Raw genomic sequence first — 16,658 nt, 5'->3', positions numbered from 1 at the left:
CGCGCCGGCGCCGACGGAAGGGGCGGGGCAAGGGCAGGGCGGGCCTCTGGAGTCCGGCAGTCGGCGCGGCCGGGGGTGGGGGTGGGGAAGAGGGAGGAGCGGCGCTGACGTACAGGTAACTGCTTCCCTGACGTGCCGTGCCCCTGACCCGCGCCCCCTTCTGTTGCCTCATCGCGCGCACGTGTGAAATACCCGCGCGGAGAGCTCCTCTCCCCTGCCTGCGTTCCTGCAGATTCTCCGCGTGAGTCTCTCGTGTCCTTCCCCGGCTCGGCCAGCTCGGTACGCCCCGTGGCCCCGGGGGCTGGAGGGGCCGGGGGAACCTGGAGGGCCGGAGCCGTCTGCCCCCGGACCCCGTTCACTTGCTGGCTCCAGATGCTGACCGGGAGCTCGAGGACCCTGGTGTCCAGTTTCCCTTGACCTTGAGCACCCGGGAAAGTTCGCAGCCTGCGGGGGTAGGGAGGGAGCAGTTCGTCAGCTTACGCGGTCTCCAGGAGAAGGGAGAATTTTTAGTTGTAATTGACCTAAAAGCAATTAGATCAGGTTCTCCATATGGAGTAGTAAACAGGCTCAGGAATGTGGGACGATTCCAAATGTCCCGCAGGTCAAGGACAGCGTTGCCTCTGCATTCCAGTCTTTGCTTTTTTTTTTTTTTTTTTTTTTTACAGCCTTTGGTTAGCTCACAGTTTTTATCTCTCTCCTGAAGCTCTAACCCAAAACTTCCTTCAGGCTTCCTGCCATGATCATCCCCTTACTCAATGTTCACACTGTTGCCAAAGAAGTCTTTTAAAATGCACTCCTGTCAGGTCACTTCCCTACTTAAGAACATGACTATAGCTGTCATGTTCTCTGGGTCAAGTCCAAACTCTGGTATGGAGGGCCCTTTGAGATCTAGGCTCTTACCCATTAGTCCAGCCCCATCTTTGTTCTTCATTCTAATGCACTTTTCTGATCTACTTTCATTTCACAGTATTTAATTAAGCACTTACCACGTGCCAGGCACTATTCTGGGCACTTGGGATTGAACAGAGGGAAAAAGCACAGGTGAACAGTTAATATTCTAGAAGGCAAGACATCAAAAAACAAAACAAAACAAAACCCTCCAGTAAATTATATATGATAGCAGGTAATAAGTGCTGTGGCGGAAGAAGGTAGAGCAGAGTGAGGGGAGATTGGAAGGGTAAGATGCCTATTCAGTAGAGTTGGAATGAGTAGACCTCATTGAGGTGAGGGTGAGTTATCCTTGCAGATATCTGGGCTAAGAGTGTTCTAGGCGCACCTGGAACAAAGGCGTCCATCCCGAAGTGTGCCTGTTGTGTATGAGGGTCATCATGAAGGAGCTGAGCGAGCCAGGTTGGGAAAGGCAGGAGATGAGGTCCAGAGAGGAAGCAGAGGGGCCAGATCACATAGGGCCGGAGGCTAAGGTAGGGATTTTGCTTTTCTCAGTGCTTTTGGAGAGTTTCGAGAAAAGGAGTGATGTGATGTAAATTACTTTTTAAAAGAATTGCTCTGACTGCTCTGTGGAGAACAACACTGGATCGGAGCCTTTGTAGTAACCCTGGTGATACAGATGGAGGCCTGAAGCTGTGGTACCAGTGGGAACAGTGAGAAGGGAGGGGATACTGACCATATTTTGGAGATAAGGTAACCTGGATCTGGGTAGGAGGGAAAGAGAAGAGTAGAGAATGACTGGAAGCTTTTGTTCTCAGGAGCTAGAAGGGTGGAATTACCATTACAGGAGATGGGGAAGGCCATGGGTAGAGTACATTTGGGGTTGGGGATATATCAGAAGTTTGTTTTGGGGCCAATTAAGTTTGAGGTGACTGTTAGGCACCCAAATGGTGATGTCAAATAGGCAGTTGGATATGGTGTCCCAAGACCACCCCTAGGTTTATTGATTTCACTAGGAAGACTCACCAGGACTCAGCTGTGGGTCACAGCTATGATTTATTACAGCAAAAGACTACGAAGCACACCATGCCAGGGAGAAAATGCAAGTGACAAAGTCTGGAGGGACCTGGGTGCAGTCTTCCAAGGGCCCTCTCCCAGTGGAGCACACAGGACATGCTTAATTCCTCCAGCAAGAAATTGTGACAACATTTGTGAAATGTCTATCAGGAAAGCTCTTTAGAGACTCAGTGTCCAGTGTATTTATTGGGCTTTATAGGCACCCTGTACCTAGCCTGTACCAAAATTCCAGATTCCTAAAGGAAAGAGATATTCAGCATAAATCAAATTGTGCAAACAGTTTAGGCACAGTGAGCCACTCCTGTTGGTTCTGGGATGGCGAGAACCCTCCTGAAATCCAAGTTCCCAGACACCAGCCAAGGACCAACCTGGCGAGCAGACCTTTCCAAGGATAGCAGTCACAGGCCGCTGTACTAAAAGCCATGGAAATGTCCAGCATCTTGATACGCTTTTGTCAGAACTGTCTGACTGATGGAGTTGAGCTGGATGTAAAGGCGAAGAGGACCAGAGACTAAACTCTGGGGCCTGTAACATTAAGTGTTGGTGAGAAGAGAAGGAAGCAGCAAAGGAAGCCTGAGAAGCAGCAGTGGGTGAGGTAGGAAGACCAAATGAGCTGTTTTGGAAGCCAGGTGAACAAGAGGGGAATCATGAGTGGTTTCCTGTGCTGCTGAGAAGTCAAGTAAGATGAGGAGCAACAGATGACCTTTTTGGATTTGGAAAATGAGAGGCATTGAGGAGAGTACAGACAACCCTTTTGAGGAATTCTGTTGTAAAGAGAAGCAAGAAAAAAGGTAGCTGGGGTGGTGGGGTTAAGAGAAGGTTTGTTGGTTGGTTGGTTTTAGAATAAGAAATAACAGCACGCCAATGGAAACGGGCCATTAGAAAGTGAAGAACTACTCTTATGACTTGATGTTTCCCCAAACCTGTTTCAGGCCACTTTTGCTATCAGAACTCAGGCATCCCTGTTCTGGGCTTCAGCCTGTGCAGGGCCCGGCCTCCTCTGGACCTCAGCTTTCACTTGTGTTCCCTGCCAGCCGGGGTTACTTGCCCACATTCCACTTAAATGGTGGTTCCTTGAGGACAAAAACTGTTTCATCCTAGGCTTAGCTGGCCACTTGGCATATGCGGGCAGGTGAGTGAGGGCATGGATGCAGGAATGGGTAGAATGCCCATTTCACTTCTGGAAAATAAATCTGCAAATGTTCACTGGTTTTTGTTTGTGGTGAGCAGACTGGGGATGGGAGGGAGGAGTGGAGCACGGTTCCTGCCCTGTCACTACCCTTAGAGTTTGAGAGATCAGAATAGTACAAAAGCTACACAGCATTGGTGCAGCATGAGTTTGGAAATGGGCATGTTGGTGTGGGCAGGGGAGGGTGGGTCTTGTGCGGAGCCTGGAAGAGGGGGAAGCCATACGAAAAGGACAGAAGCTTTTTGTTTTTAAAGGGTAGAATCCTTTTTTCAAATTAAATGTAAGGAACCCCAGTTTTCAGCAGCACTGCTGCTCTGGTTGAAGAGGCGCTGGGCCCAGTTAGGCCTCTTTCCTAAGCCCTCCCACTCCTCTGACCAGGTTCAAGGCTGAGACAGAGCCTGGGTTCTCAGACTCCACCCCTGTGGCCCTGAGTGTCCACTGTTAACATCTGCTAATGGTCATGATCTCCAGCAAAAATTAGGTTAATATGTTTTTTTCAATTTTATGTTCTAAACCTCCAGCATTTCTCAGTGTTTGCCTGCTGGAGAATGAAGCAGATTGCACAGAGAGGGAGTTATTAGCCAACAAATTCGAAGGTAATGCTTGGCTTGACATTTTGGTTACATTTATTGTAATTACATGTGAATGTGATATGAAACAGTTACTTGGTGCTAGTAAAAGTTTCCTAGTGTAGATGAATATCACTGTGATATTCGCGGAGAAAACGGGACAGCAGTGTGGTGTAAAGGCAAGATGCGGTTGGGGGAGGCATGTGGGAGGCCAGGACTGACAGAGACAGGGCTGCCTTCCTCCAGGATGTCTGCTTTTAGAATTTCCTCCATATGGGGCAACCCTTCCTCCCACTCCTCTACTACGGAAACTGTCCATTCTCTCTATCCTTATTGCAGTCGGTAAGGTTACCTTTTGTTCAAGAGAACATGAAAAATAAATGTCCTGGTGTTGCAGAAAGTGTAGTGGCCTTGATCGAGGAGCCAGGGAGCCTGGATTAGAATGTTTGGTACCTGTGTGACCCTGTAACTGAGATGGGCTTGTTGGAAGGAATAAATAAGTTACTATGTAGAACAATGCCTGATCCATAGTCAACAACAGTAAGCATTAAGAAGACTCGGCCTTGGAATTCCCTGGCTGTGTCATTTACTAGCTGTACTACTTAGCAGATTGTTAAATTGCTGCAAGTCTCATTTGTACTCATCTGTAAAATGAGGGACCTGCACATAGCCTTGAGAGGCTGCCCTTTTCATCTCTGCAGACACATACGGCATTTTGAGTGTTATTAGCTGGGGTAGACTATGCAGCCAAATCCTGAGCTCCAAGGCATACGTGGGGCTTTTGGCATTATACCTGATAGCAAAAAACACTTTGCTGAAGTCACTTAGATCAGTGTTTTCAGACTTTTTTTTTTAAATTGATATCCACAGTAAATATATTTTCATGATGACAGAGTGTGTGTGTATGTATATATGTATGTATGTAACTATAACCAAAGTCTCATGAGGCAGTAGTTACTCTTACTATAAGTGATGCACTGTAATATTTTCTATTCTCTTCAATTTCTGCTTCTTAAAAAGTAAAAAAAAAATTTTTGGTTTTTTTTGGGGGGGTGATAATTAGGTTTATTTATTTACGTATTTATTTATTTTAACAGCAGGCAAGGGGATTGAACCCAGGACCTTGTACATGTACCGCTGAGTTATAAGTAAAAATTTTAATAATGGCTCATGACTCATAGTTAGAAAAATGCTAACCTAAAGATAGGCAAATCATCATTATTAATGCCAGTCTTCATCTTCTCTATTACATGAGCATCTTATAAACCAGTCTGGTCTAGGCCCAATAGCAGGTAGTGATTTCAGCCAGGGGTGTCTTGGCCCATAAGTTAGACATCACTTGGATAAATTCTATTGAGTCTAGACTGTTGGCCCAACAGAATTCCTAAGACTGATGATAGAGAGCTCTGACCACGTTCCTGTATGTTCTGGGTGGGAAGGTGTGAAAGGCTCTGCTTGTGAGTAGATTATTTTTCTGAAAATTTTACTCTGTGAAGGATATATGTCATCATGTTAACAGTGGTTATTACAGAGTAGATTTATGAGTGGTTTGCATTTTCTTTGCTTTTTTTTTCAGATTTTCTACTATAAAAATAGCTTTCATATATAATAATTGAAATTTCCTCAAAAATTATGGTAATAATAGTGGTAATTACTACTAAAAAATCCTTACTTGGCAGAATAAAGGATAAACAAATCTTTACATGGCAAAGCAAAAAGTAGTCCTTCATTAGGTAACTTTTAAAAAAAATTTTGATTGTAGTGGTTCATGAAATACAAAGTCTGGGAAGTAATGAAATATACTACTTTATTCCTTTATCCCGCATGTATAAAATTTAAAGTTCTTTCTATGAAAGCTTGTTATTCATTCACTATTAAATTAGATAAAATATGTATAAAAGTAATTTCTTTCACTGTTTCTCTTTAAGGTGCTCCAAGTAATTTCTAGTCAGTATTTTACTCTATGAATTTTATAGCGTTTAAAAATTATTTCAAATTATGGTTATGTTGAAACACAGCCCTACTGAGCCTGCTTTATTTCTCATTTAAGAATCAGATTGGGGTCCCAAGAGCAATGAGATACAGAGTAGAGCTTATGTTGTCTGCCTCATTCACGCCAACAGAAATAAGGCCCAAAATGTTAACAAATATAATTGGAAGTAGCTAGCTATGTGCTTTTGAGTAGGCTTACAGGTAATTACTGTTGTCAGCTTTATGATGAATGGAAAGTACGGAGGAAAAATCACGCTAATCATTATTAAAGAAATCAGTCTGAACGTATAGCCTTGGCACAAGGGAAAGCTTGCCGCAGCCTTGAAGTATGAGGATTTTGACCATATGGCAACCCTTCTTACATTACTAAATCATGGTCTCCAAAACCATCTTGAGGTACTGGGGGAGGTCTATCACCATCGTAGTAAGAAGGTTTCTGCTGCCTTTGTGATCATACAGGAATTGGTTGCTCTGTGGCATGTCAGCACCTCAGTGCCTCAGGAAATAGTTACCTAGTTTGTGGATCCAATTTGCACATTCCTAGCTCTGGTTTGTTGGGGTTGGAGGTTGAAATAAAGTTTAGAGATTCACTCTGGGTTTTATAAAGTCATGATCTGGTGTCCCCAGCAAAGTCAATATTGTAAGGATGTAACGTATGTCAGTAAATAGTCTTTCTTGCCATGAGATTTTCTTTTTTAAAATATATCATTGAGAACTATTGTTAATATTTTTCAGTAGCAGTCAGTACCCAAGCTAATTGGGAGGTGGGGGGGGGTGAAGAAGAGTAGAACCAGTGTTTTCACACATATGAGTGTCTAGTTTGAACTTCATGACCACCCTATGATGTAAGCATGTTAATTACAGCTAGAAGACTCACCTGGTACGTGCAGACCAATATGGCCTTTTGTAGGGGGAGCGTAAGTACAGGACTAGATGTAGTGTTCATGGTGTATATGGTTCATGTTGTAAAAATGCCAGCATGCTGCACTGGTGAAATAAAACTAAGTTATTGTCTGTCCTAGGTTATATGTGCCATGGCTATGACCAGTGTCAGATTGCCCACCTGTGTTTTTAGAAAGCCAGATGCCTGGATTGGACTCTGCCGAGTGCTGCAAGGGACACCGTCACACAAACCCTGTGCTTCCTGGAATCGATACTTATATTTTTCTAGTACCAAGTTAAATGCATCAAATTATAAAATACTTTTCCATAACATTTTCTCACTGAGACTCCCAAGGCTTTTAGTATCTCCAGAATATATTTTACCATTTTCCATAAGACTCAAAAGTAATGTAAGTTCTAAAAAGTCCACTAAAAAGACTCTGCAAAAAGTTGAAGATGAAGAGGAATCTGAAGACGAGAGAGATCGTAGTGAGATGAGTGAACAGGAAGACGAGACCGAGGATGACCCCAGTGTGGTCAAAGACTATAAAGACCTGGACAAAGTAGTGCAGTCTTTCCGGTATGATGTTATCCTGAAGACGGGTCTGGATATTGGAAGAAAGTAAGTGTGTGGTTTTATTACAAAGTCACTTTCGTGTCTTATTGGTTATTTTAAAGCAGTGTTACAGTCCCATGGCTCATGTTACCTTAAGAGTAACCATAGGTGTGAAAGGACGTTATAGGTAACCTGTTTCAATTATTTTGTTCTATAGGCGAGAAAACTAATTTCCAAAGAAGTCAGGTGACTGCCTGCAAATCCCACGTGCTGTATTTCCTTGATTCTAAGACATAATCAACTGTAAAATGAACCATTGATGTAATAACAGCTTCTTGAGGAAAAAAGGAATCACCATGTTAGATGTACATACCAAGCTTAGAATGCACATGGGTTTCACAAATGCTGCAGCGTGAGAAGGTACCTCTTGGAATCAACGGAAGCAGTATCACGTGGTGGTTAAGAACGCAGGCTCTGTAGCCAGACTACTGGGGTTTCCATCCTGGTTCTGTGTATGACCTTGGACAGCTTACTTAAAATCTCTGCAGTTTCCTCATCTGTAAAATGGGGGTAACAGAACCTGCTTTAGAAGTGGTGGGTAGGATTGAATAAGTTATCTCTCTTATCTATCTAAGGCATTTATAACAGTGCCTGGCACATAGTAGGTACTCAATATATGTTAGCCATGATGATGAAAAAAATACTATGTGCGTTCATATATAGTGCATAGAGATACTAAGTGTAACTTTCAAGATATCTTTAATATTCTCATTCTTTCTCTTCTAGACTAATTATATAAGAATAGTGATTCCCCATTGTATGTTCATTTCTTTAGCAGTCATTGCGTGCATACTGCATGCAAGGTAAGAATTGTGGTATGAATAATAAATTAAGAAAGATTCCCTTGTGTAATTTGTACCTTTATGTCCTAATATAATGGCATCATTTAATTTTTTAACCCATGAAGCTTAAGGACTCATAAAGATGACCCTGACCCCACAGGCACCCTGATCAGGACTTGCATTTTCTCTACAATCTGGCAAGCTCATAAGGGGCCTCTCCATCTCTCAGAGTAGTAACTGACATTGTTCATAAGCAGAACCCCAGATGTCAGTTACCTGGAATCAGAGCATTAAGAGGAACGAGCGCTGATTTTTGTCCGCATCCTCCCCGATCTTGTTTCCCACTGATTAAATTTAGGAAGATCAGCTGCTGCTGGATTGGAATTTCCCCAGCCTCAGTGCAGATTAGCAGAGGATTTCTTAATAACCTCACCATACTTGTGGTGCCTGGGTTTTCTCTCAGAACACGTGCAGGGAAGGGAGTGCCCACACATTCTGGCCGTCGTGTATCACGAGAGCTACCACCTCGAAGGCGGTTGTTGGGGAGGGAGTCAGGTGCAGAACACTGGCTGGCCAGTTAACACACGAGCTGACCCACTTGGAAGCCCCAGCAGAGTGCTGGGTTACCTGGCTCCCAGCACCAGCAGATCTCTGCCATGGGCCTGCATCCATTGGGAAATGCCCTTTGGTTTCCCTGTTCAGATACATAAGGGAGCAGTTGGCTTTCACTTTCTTCGCACCCAGAATGGAGATTATGCAGGGATGTTGGTCCCTGTCGGAGTAGGCATTAACAGCAGGCATTTTTCTCAAACCTGTATAATTGCTTTGAATATATTTCTATTTTAAAGCACTTTGACTTTTTTTTTTTTAAGCAAAGTGGAAGATGCATTCTACAAAGGTGAACTCAGGCTGAATGGGGAAAAATTATGGAAGAAAAGCAGAACGGTGAGATATTATGACAGCCAGATGTTTGTGTCTGTTGCTCTGCCAGTACTCAGTTAATGCCTCCCCCAGTTTCCCCTCAGGCTCCTTCCTTGGGGTGTCAGTGGCTCCTCGAGTAGGTCTGCCTTCCCCTGCTAAGGTCTGCCTCAGGCCTGGTCACATAGTGAGCATCACCAGCCAGCTTCAGTCCAACAGACCACTTGCTCTTTGCAGCCGTAATGACTGAGACAAATCTTCCCCTTTTTCTTTAAAATTTTAAGATAAGCCACTATCAGAACTGGCAAAAATCTAGTAATTAAACTAATAAGTCATTGATGTTAGCCCCTATGAAATCATAATAAGTCAGGCTAAAAAGAAACATTTGATCCACGTAGAGGTTTCTTTGGCCAGCTGTTACCTGAGCAGATGTGTAATGCTGTCCTGCTCAGCAGTACCTGCTGGATACACTGCTCTGTGTGCAGGGCAGCTACCAAAAAGAAGGTTCCATATTTCCTCATAGCTCTGTATCAACACTATTAAGTGAAAGAAGTCACTCATAAGTGTTATAAGAAAATGTATTTCTAGTATTTGGTTATGTTACAATAAATCATATATATATTTTAAAAATATATGTTTTTATAAAAATAAATCTTATACGTCTAGAATTAAAATATTAATAATACTAATATTTATCATTGAGTGGGGCATTGTGGGTTGTATTTTCTTCATGCATTTTATTTTCTGAATTTTTTATGAGTTATTGGAAAAAACAATAACGATAGTAAAAGTTAATAAATTTTAAAAAGTATATGATAGAGACCCTTCAAAAAGACACAGACCTATGAGACACTGGCAGACATAATGTCTTAGTGTCCAGAGAACATGGGTTCTAGGGAAGTTAGACACTTTTTTTTATAATAGCTATTTTTTTTAATTGGGTTATAGTAGACACTTTTGAAGATTGTTTTTATTATAGCTTCTCTTATATTTCAAAACACCCCTGAGGTTGGAGGACCTGAGCTTCATCCTGTTGCCCTGGGATGGGGGAGGGTGTGAGCCACCGGCCATGGACCTGGGTGAGCACTGAGGCTGTCTTCAGAGTCCTTGTTCCCTGGGCTCAGGATGTTTCTTGCAGCTAAGGGGAAACTAGGGGGTACTCCCCAGGACTTGTTTTGGCTTGGCTACCAAATCACAAGCCCACATCCCTCTGATGGCAACTGACCTGCTGGATTCAGGCTGCAGTTGTCAGTCCTTGCTCGGTGAGACGTGCATCTGGAGATCAGGTCCTTCTTGTCCCTTAATTGCTGTTTCCTGCTTGTAGCCCAGCCCCCCTCCTCGCCAGCTGCAGCATTCCAAAGACAAGACCTGTTCTTGGTGCAAGATGCCTCTGTGCCAGGGCCTCATTTACAGACACCACAAGTCTATTTTTCTCCCTCTGCTTTGAGATTGTTAACTACAGCCTAATTGCTGCTTCTTCATTCTGCCTTGGGTGTTCTGTTGTCTTGGCTGCCTTCCAGATTTCTCCTGAGGGTCAGCAAAGTAAGGGGCCAGTATTAACACTCGGCTGCCTTGTTACTAGGAGGCCTGGTAGCCATAGTAACTGCAGCTAAGGGGAGATTGGAAATGTAGATGTTTGGAACAGTCCCTAATCCCAGCCAGTTTCACTTTGTGTCTACTGTGCCATCTCCCACAGTAGAAAGGACAGGGCCTTGCAGGGACTAAAGGACACCTCCCCTTCTGTGGCCTGCTCCGTGGACCTGTGTGTGGCTTCTGGTCTTGAGGGTCCAGCTCTTGTCTGATGCTGCAACTCCAACCCTGGCTGCCTACAGCTGAGCAGATCTTTCCTGTGAGCTGCAAACCAGGTGGGGCCCAGAGTGCAGTAGGGGCTGGGTAACTGTTGACTTAAATAGAGGCTGTGTGGATCCCAAGTGTGGGGGGTGAAGCCTTCCTAAGCTCACCTCTCCCTGGGATTGGCTGGGTAAAGGAGAAACATTCCTGTCCTATTCTCTGCCCTAGAAGTAACCACCCAAACTGTCCACACTTCTCGGAAGGGGCAGACATCACGTGTGGTATATATATGAAAGGATACATAGGGGTTGCCTTTTCTCAGTGTATCCTTTTGTACTTTTACATTTTGTTTCATGTGCATATATTACTTATTAAAAAGTGAATTTTAATGACAGAGTTATGCCAAAAAAGATAAAGCAGAGTTCCCAAGTGTCGTATTTCTGGACATTGATTTTAAATGTCTACATAAGGCCAAATGGTCTTTTGTTTTTTTTAACTGAACCCAGCAGAAATATAGGAGGACAGACCTTGCCCACCCTCACCCCCTGCCCCCAGCCTGGATGATGCCCGGTTCAGCCTATCTTTCAAACCCAAGAGGAGAAGCAGTCTTCATGCCTGGTGGTGGTGTGACCCTGTCTGCTCAGCCCAGAGGGGAGAAAGTTAACGGTGTAAAATCAGCCCCTGTGTGAGTTTTACATCCGGCTGCCCGGACTGACCAGTGTGGCGTTGTAGTGAGCAGGTGTGCGTTCCCACGTTGTAGACTGAGTACTGCACCTGCTGAGTGGGTGGCTTGCCCTAGTGAGGTATAGATGTTCCAATAGTATGACGTTGTGACTGCCTCAGAGAGCATTCATTGGAAAATAAGGTGAATTTAAGCATTTACACCATGCTCCTTAAACAGAAGCCTTCTAGTAGGCTTTTAAACGGGCACACATGGGGGTCCATCCATCCATGTCCTCATGTCCCGTCTCTGCCCCTGCAGCCTCCCCCCCCACCCCCAGCTTGGAAGCCGTGGTAAGTGGTCTGAGACGGTCTCTGGCATCCTGGCTGGTGTTCTCACAAAAGAAGTATATGGCATCTGAGTCAGTTTAGCCACTTCCTGAGTTGCTGGGCAGTTCCCCTGGCATCCTGAGTTGCCAGGGCTAGGTGTCTGTCATGGGCAGCTCCCGGGCAGCACTGACATGACCGCCCCAGAGCATGCCCTGCACTCATTCAACCCAAACCTCCCACCTGGGCAAGAATGGGTTTGCCCTCAGCCCATCGAGTTAGCATCCATCTCGACCCTCTTTTCTGTGCCATTCCATCCTTGTACGTTGAGTCCTGGCTCTTCCTGATGATGGGGCCAGCCAGTGTAGGAAATTACTTCCATTTCTTTAAAAGATACAGCTGACTGCTGTTCCACTGTTAGTAATTTCCGGCAAATTATGCCCAGTCCCCAATTACGTAACTCATTCAGGTTGAAATCAACGAAAATGTTACACTGAAAATTGTCATCTTGGTGCATGTAGCAATTACTTTGCACACACTCTCTAAGACTGTGCCCTCCTTCCTTTGTCTTGTATGGTTGTTACCAAAATAAATGCTTCCATTCAGGCGTTGCCTTAAATCATGAAGTAGAGGTGAGTATGGGAGCCCTCCAACACAGGGACCATCCACAAGCACCCGGTTGTCTCAGTCTGAACGAGGGGCACTGGTCCATATGGAGTCACATGGGTCTGAGGGGCCTTCTGAGAGAGGGGAGCCTTTTACCTCTCAGAGTCACTAGGGATACATGACTGTTAATGGAGGAGCCACCTGCCCCCGGGGTGATGGCCACCTAGTGAAAACTCAAAGCGGGGATGTTTGTATTGGCCTGCGTTTCCCAAAATGTAATGATGGCTCAGTTTTCTTTTAATTTTCAGGTGAAAGTTGGAGATACATTGGATCTTCTAATTGGGGAGGATAAAGAAGCAGAAACAGAGACAGTGATGCGGATTCTCCTGAAAAAAGTGTTTGAAGAGAAGACTGGCAGTGAGAAATACAGAGTGGTGTTAAGACGGTGGAAAACGTTAAAATTGCCTAAAAAAAGTATGCTCAAATAAATGGATTGCTTTTTAGCGATAAAGCTGCTTTCTAGTAGCGTGGGACAGGGCCAGGTTAAGGGCATTTTTATTAAAATAAAATTCTCCTATCATTTGTGGCCTCTGCCGAGCCATTTTGTGGAAGTTGAGTTCCGTATCTTGGAGACACTTCTGTGGCCTGGATTTCCCTCTGGGGCTTCATTTATGCGCGTTTTGACCTGAGCACAAGTGAGATATGTGCTGAATGAACTAAGCCCAGAGAGGGTTTTCGTGACCAGCCTGCTGTTTCCCACGTTAACTTCCTCAGGAGGCAGTGTGAGATAAACTGGCCTTGTTGTTAGTTGATTCTTTTTCAATCCTATCCTTGTTGGCCAGCTTCCTTGGGTTCAGGCTTCTGAAGGCAAAACCAGGCTAAGTCAAGGTCTTCATCTTAGGGGAGAAGCACTGGGAGACCCCTTTCTCCACTGGCCTTTCTGAGTTACCAGCATGTTGGCCTTAGTTCCCTTCAGTTTGTCTCCAGGGGTCAGGATAGTAAAGTTGTTCCAACTAATTCCAAATGGGCTAGTTAATTTTAAAATTAATTGTTTTGGGCATGGGGTTGATAGACTAAGGCAGCCGGAGGCCTTTTGTATGGCAGACAAAAATGGTTTTTACATTTTTAAAAGGTTGTTTAAAAAAAAAGGGAAAGGGATATATGACAGAGACCTCATGTGGCCCAAGGAGCCTCAAATATTTATACCAACCCTTTACAGGAAGAATGTGATTGACCCTCCTCGGTTTAAGCTGAGGGTCTACTTTTCAGGTGAAAGTAGAAAATACACAGATTTTTATCAACAAAGAGAAGAATCAGAGATCAATTGTTCTAATTCTTTACAAAGGACTGAAAAAAAGTGTTTTACAAAGGACTGAAAAAATAGAGTGTAACAGAGGAAACACACCTTTAATACACGTCATCTAAGAAAAGGGTAGCAGGGTACCTGCATAAATAAGTTGCAGATTCCCTGCAGCTGTTTGCTGGCACTGGCAGGGTCCGCTCAGATAGGAGGCTTACTAGATTGAGTCATGTCAAAAAGACTGGCTGTGTCTGCGTCCTTTGATTTGTCCTCCAGGAATTCTCAAGAATTCAGGTTAACTGACAGAGAAGGGAAACTTCTGTAGCTCAGTGCAGTGAGATGTTTGGGCCCTTGAGTCTGGAATTCTTTTACCAGCTCAGATTTCAGAAGACTCTGAAAAATTGATTTTTATTTGAAAGCTTAAATAAGCTCTCAGGAAGAAATAATAAATACTGTGCAGTGTAACAGAAGGAATTTTTCTATTTTACCACTTGTTAAGTAGGCTTTTTCATCAGTAAAACTAGTACAATTAATTTCAACATAAACTCACTTAGTTATGAGTTATAATTTAGGAGATTATAGTAATGACTGCCTTTTCTCATCCTTCACCTTTCTGTGCCTTTCTCCCCCTCCTTTCCTCCACCTTCTCTCCCCTCTCTTCTCTTCACTGTTCTTTGGAAAGTAACAGAAAGCCAGGGAAGTCTTGGATGGTGATGGATAGTGTGATCTAGTGATGTGTCAGGGTCCTGGTGTTTAGGCTCAGTCTTGCCCCTAGCAAGTTGGGTTACCTTGGTTGTAGTTTGGCCTTAACCCCTCTGAGCTTCAGCTTCCTCACTGGTCAGAAAGGGATCAGGATACTAATTTCCTTACCTTGTTGAGTCTTTGAAAGAGGAAGAAAGTTAAAATGTGTGAGGCAAGGTGGGTTGGTAGTAGCTAGAAAGCAGGAAGGGCCACTTGAAAGGCTTTTGGAAGCTCTACTGGTAATAACTTAACTGGTTGGGTTTGACCTATTCCAGGCTTCTCTGTTTTTGAAAATGAAACTAAGAAGACGTCTGATGGTAGAGAATGTTGGTCATAGCATGTGGCAAAAACTGATCTCATAGTTGTCCACAGCGCAAGGGACTTGGAGCATATTTGTGAAACAGCAGAAGCGAAAGTGGTTCATAAAGATTTATGGAACTCTCGCAGCTCATTCATTGCTACAGCTGCTTAATAATGCCATCCTGGCAAGGCCTCCTCTGTGACAATGTGATCAACGTGATGAAAAGATTAAAGAAAAGATTTGGATATTTCTAATGCAGTGGTTGTTAACTGGGTGTGATTTTTGCCCCCCTGGGGACATTTGGCAATATTTGGAGATATTTTTGTAACAACTGAGGGGGTGGGATGGGCATCAAGTGGGTAGAGACCAGTGATGCTGTTAAATGTCCCACAGTGTACAGACAGTCCCCACAACAAAGAATGATCGGACCTAAAATGTCAGTGGTGTTGAGGCTGAGACACTTGCTCTACTGGGATGAAGGGAAGAAACATTTTTTCAGTAGGTCTTGCTCTCACAGCAATCAGACAAGAAAAAGAAATACAAGGTATCCAAATAGGAAGGGAAGAGGTAAAATTACCATTATATGTAGATGACATGATACTCTATATAGAAAACACTAAAGACTGCATACAAAAACTATTAAAACTGCTAAGTGAATTCAGCGAAGTAGCAGGTTACAAGATTAACATACAAAAATCTGTTGCATTTCTTCACACTAACAATGACATATCAGAAAGAGAAAGTAAAAAACAATCCCATTTAAAATTGCATTAAAAAAATACCTAAGGTTCTGGGTTCAATCCCCAGTACCTCCTTGAAGAATAACTGAATAAATTAATTACCTCCCCTACCAAAAAAAAAAAAAAAAAAAAAAAAAAAACCTAGGAATAAACCTACCCAAAGAGGTCAAAGACTTAAATGGTGAGAACTATGACACTGATAAAGGAAACTGAAGATAATTCAATGAATGGAAAGAAACCCATTCTCTTGAACTAGAAGAGTTAATATTGTTAAAATGGCTATACTACCCAAAGCAATCTATAGATTTAATGCAATCCTCATCAAATTGCCCATGACATTTTTTTAGAATTAGAACAAATAATCCTAAAATTTATGTGGAGTCAGTCACAAAAGACCCAGAATTGCCAAAGCAATACTGAGGAAAAGCAACAAAGCTGGAGGCATAACCCTTCCAGACTTCAGACAGTACTACAAAGCTACATTAATCAAAATCGCATGGCACAAAAACAGACATATAGATCAGTGGAACTGAATAGCCCAGAAATAAACCCACTCACCTATGGTCAATTAATCTATGACAAAGGAGGCAAGAATATACAATGGAGAAAAGACAGTCTCTTCAGCAAGTGGTGTTGGGAAAGCTGGACAGCTGGATGTAATCAATAAAGTTAGAACATTCCCTCACACTATACACAAAAATAAAATGGATTAAAGACTTAAATATAAGACATGACACCATAAAACTAGAAGAGGACATAGAGAAAACATTCTCTGACATAAATTGTAGCAATATTTTCTTAGATCAGTCTCCCAAGGCAAAAGAAATAAAAGCAAAAATAAATGGGATATAATTAAACTTGAAAGTTTTTGCACAGCAAAGGAGACTATAAACAAAATGAAAAGAAAATCTATGGCCTGGGAGAAAATATTTGCAAATGATGCAGCCGACAAGGGCTTCATTTCCAAAATATACAAACAGCTCATACAGATGAATATGAAAAAAACAACCCAATCAAAAAATGGGCAGAAGACCTAAACAGATGTTTCTCCAAAGAAGACACACAGATGGCAAACAGGCACATGAAAAGATGCTCAACATCACTATTAGAGAAATGCAAATCAAAACTGCAATGAAGTATCACCTCACACTGATCAGAATGGCCATCATCAAAAAGTCTACAAAATAAATGCTAGGGAGGATGTGGAGAAAAGGGAACCCTCCTACACGTTGGTGGGAATGTAATTTGGTGTAGACACTATGCAAAACAGTATGGAGGT

General features: G+C 43.2%; 1 protein-coding gene across 8 annotated transcripts; it reads left to right on the top strand.

The window, feature by feature from the left end:
• The first annotated feature begins 3 nt into the window (after positions 1-3).
• On the top strand, positions 4-14,897 carry MTRES1 (mitochondrial transcription rescue factor 1). 8 transcript variants are annotated; one of them, XM_010965373.3, is made up of 6 exons: positions 39-115; positions 3,676-3,750; positions 6,738-7,219; positions 8,868-8,940; positions 12,606-12,771; positions 14,614-14,897. In XM_010965373.3, the coding sequence occupies exons 3-6, from the start codon at positions 6,750-6,752 to the stop codon at positions 14,673-14,675; spliced, it is 771 nt and encodes a 256-aa protein (XP_010963675.1). In that variant the 5' UTR covers positions 39-115; positions 3,676-3,750; positions 6,738-6,749; the 3' UTR covers positions 14,676-14,897. The 8 variants fall into 8 exon arrangements, with proteins under 8 accessions (XP_010963673.1, XP_074224661.1, XP_010963675.1 ...); XM_010965375.3 differs by having other exon boundaries at positions 110-241; XM_010965374.3 differs by lacking the exon at positions 39-115 and adding an exon at positions 122-279.
• The last annotated feature ends 1,761 nt before the right edge of the window (positions 14,898-16,658 follow it).

The sequence above is a fragment of the Camelus bactrianus genome, chromosome 8 (assembly GCF_048773025.1).
Source record: "Camelus bactrianus isolate YW-2024 breed Bactrian camel chromosome 8, ASM4877302v1, whole genome shotgun sequence".
Taxonomy (NCBI): Eukaryota; Metazoa; Chordata; class Mammalia; order Artiodactyla; family Camelidae; genus Camelus; species Camelus bactrianus.
Note: the sequence above shows the minus strand (reverse complement) of the source record. Positions and strands in the feature narration are given on the sequence as shown.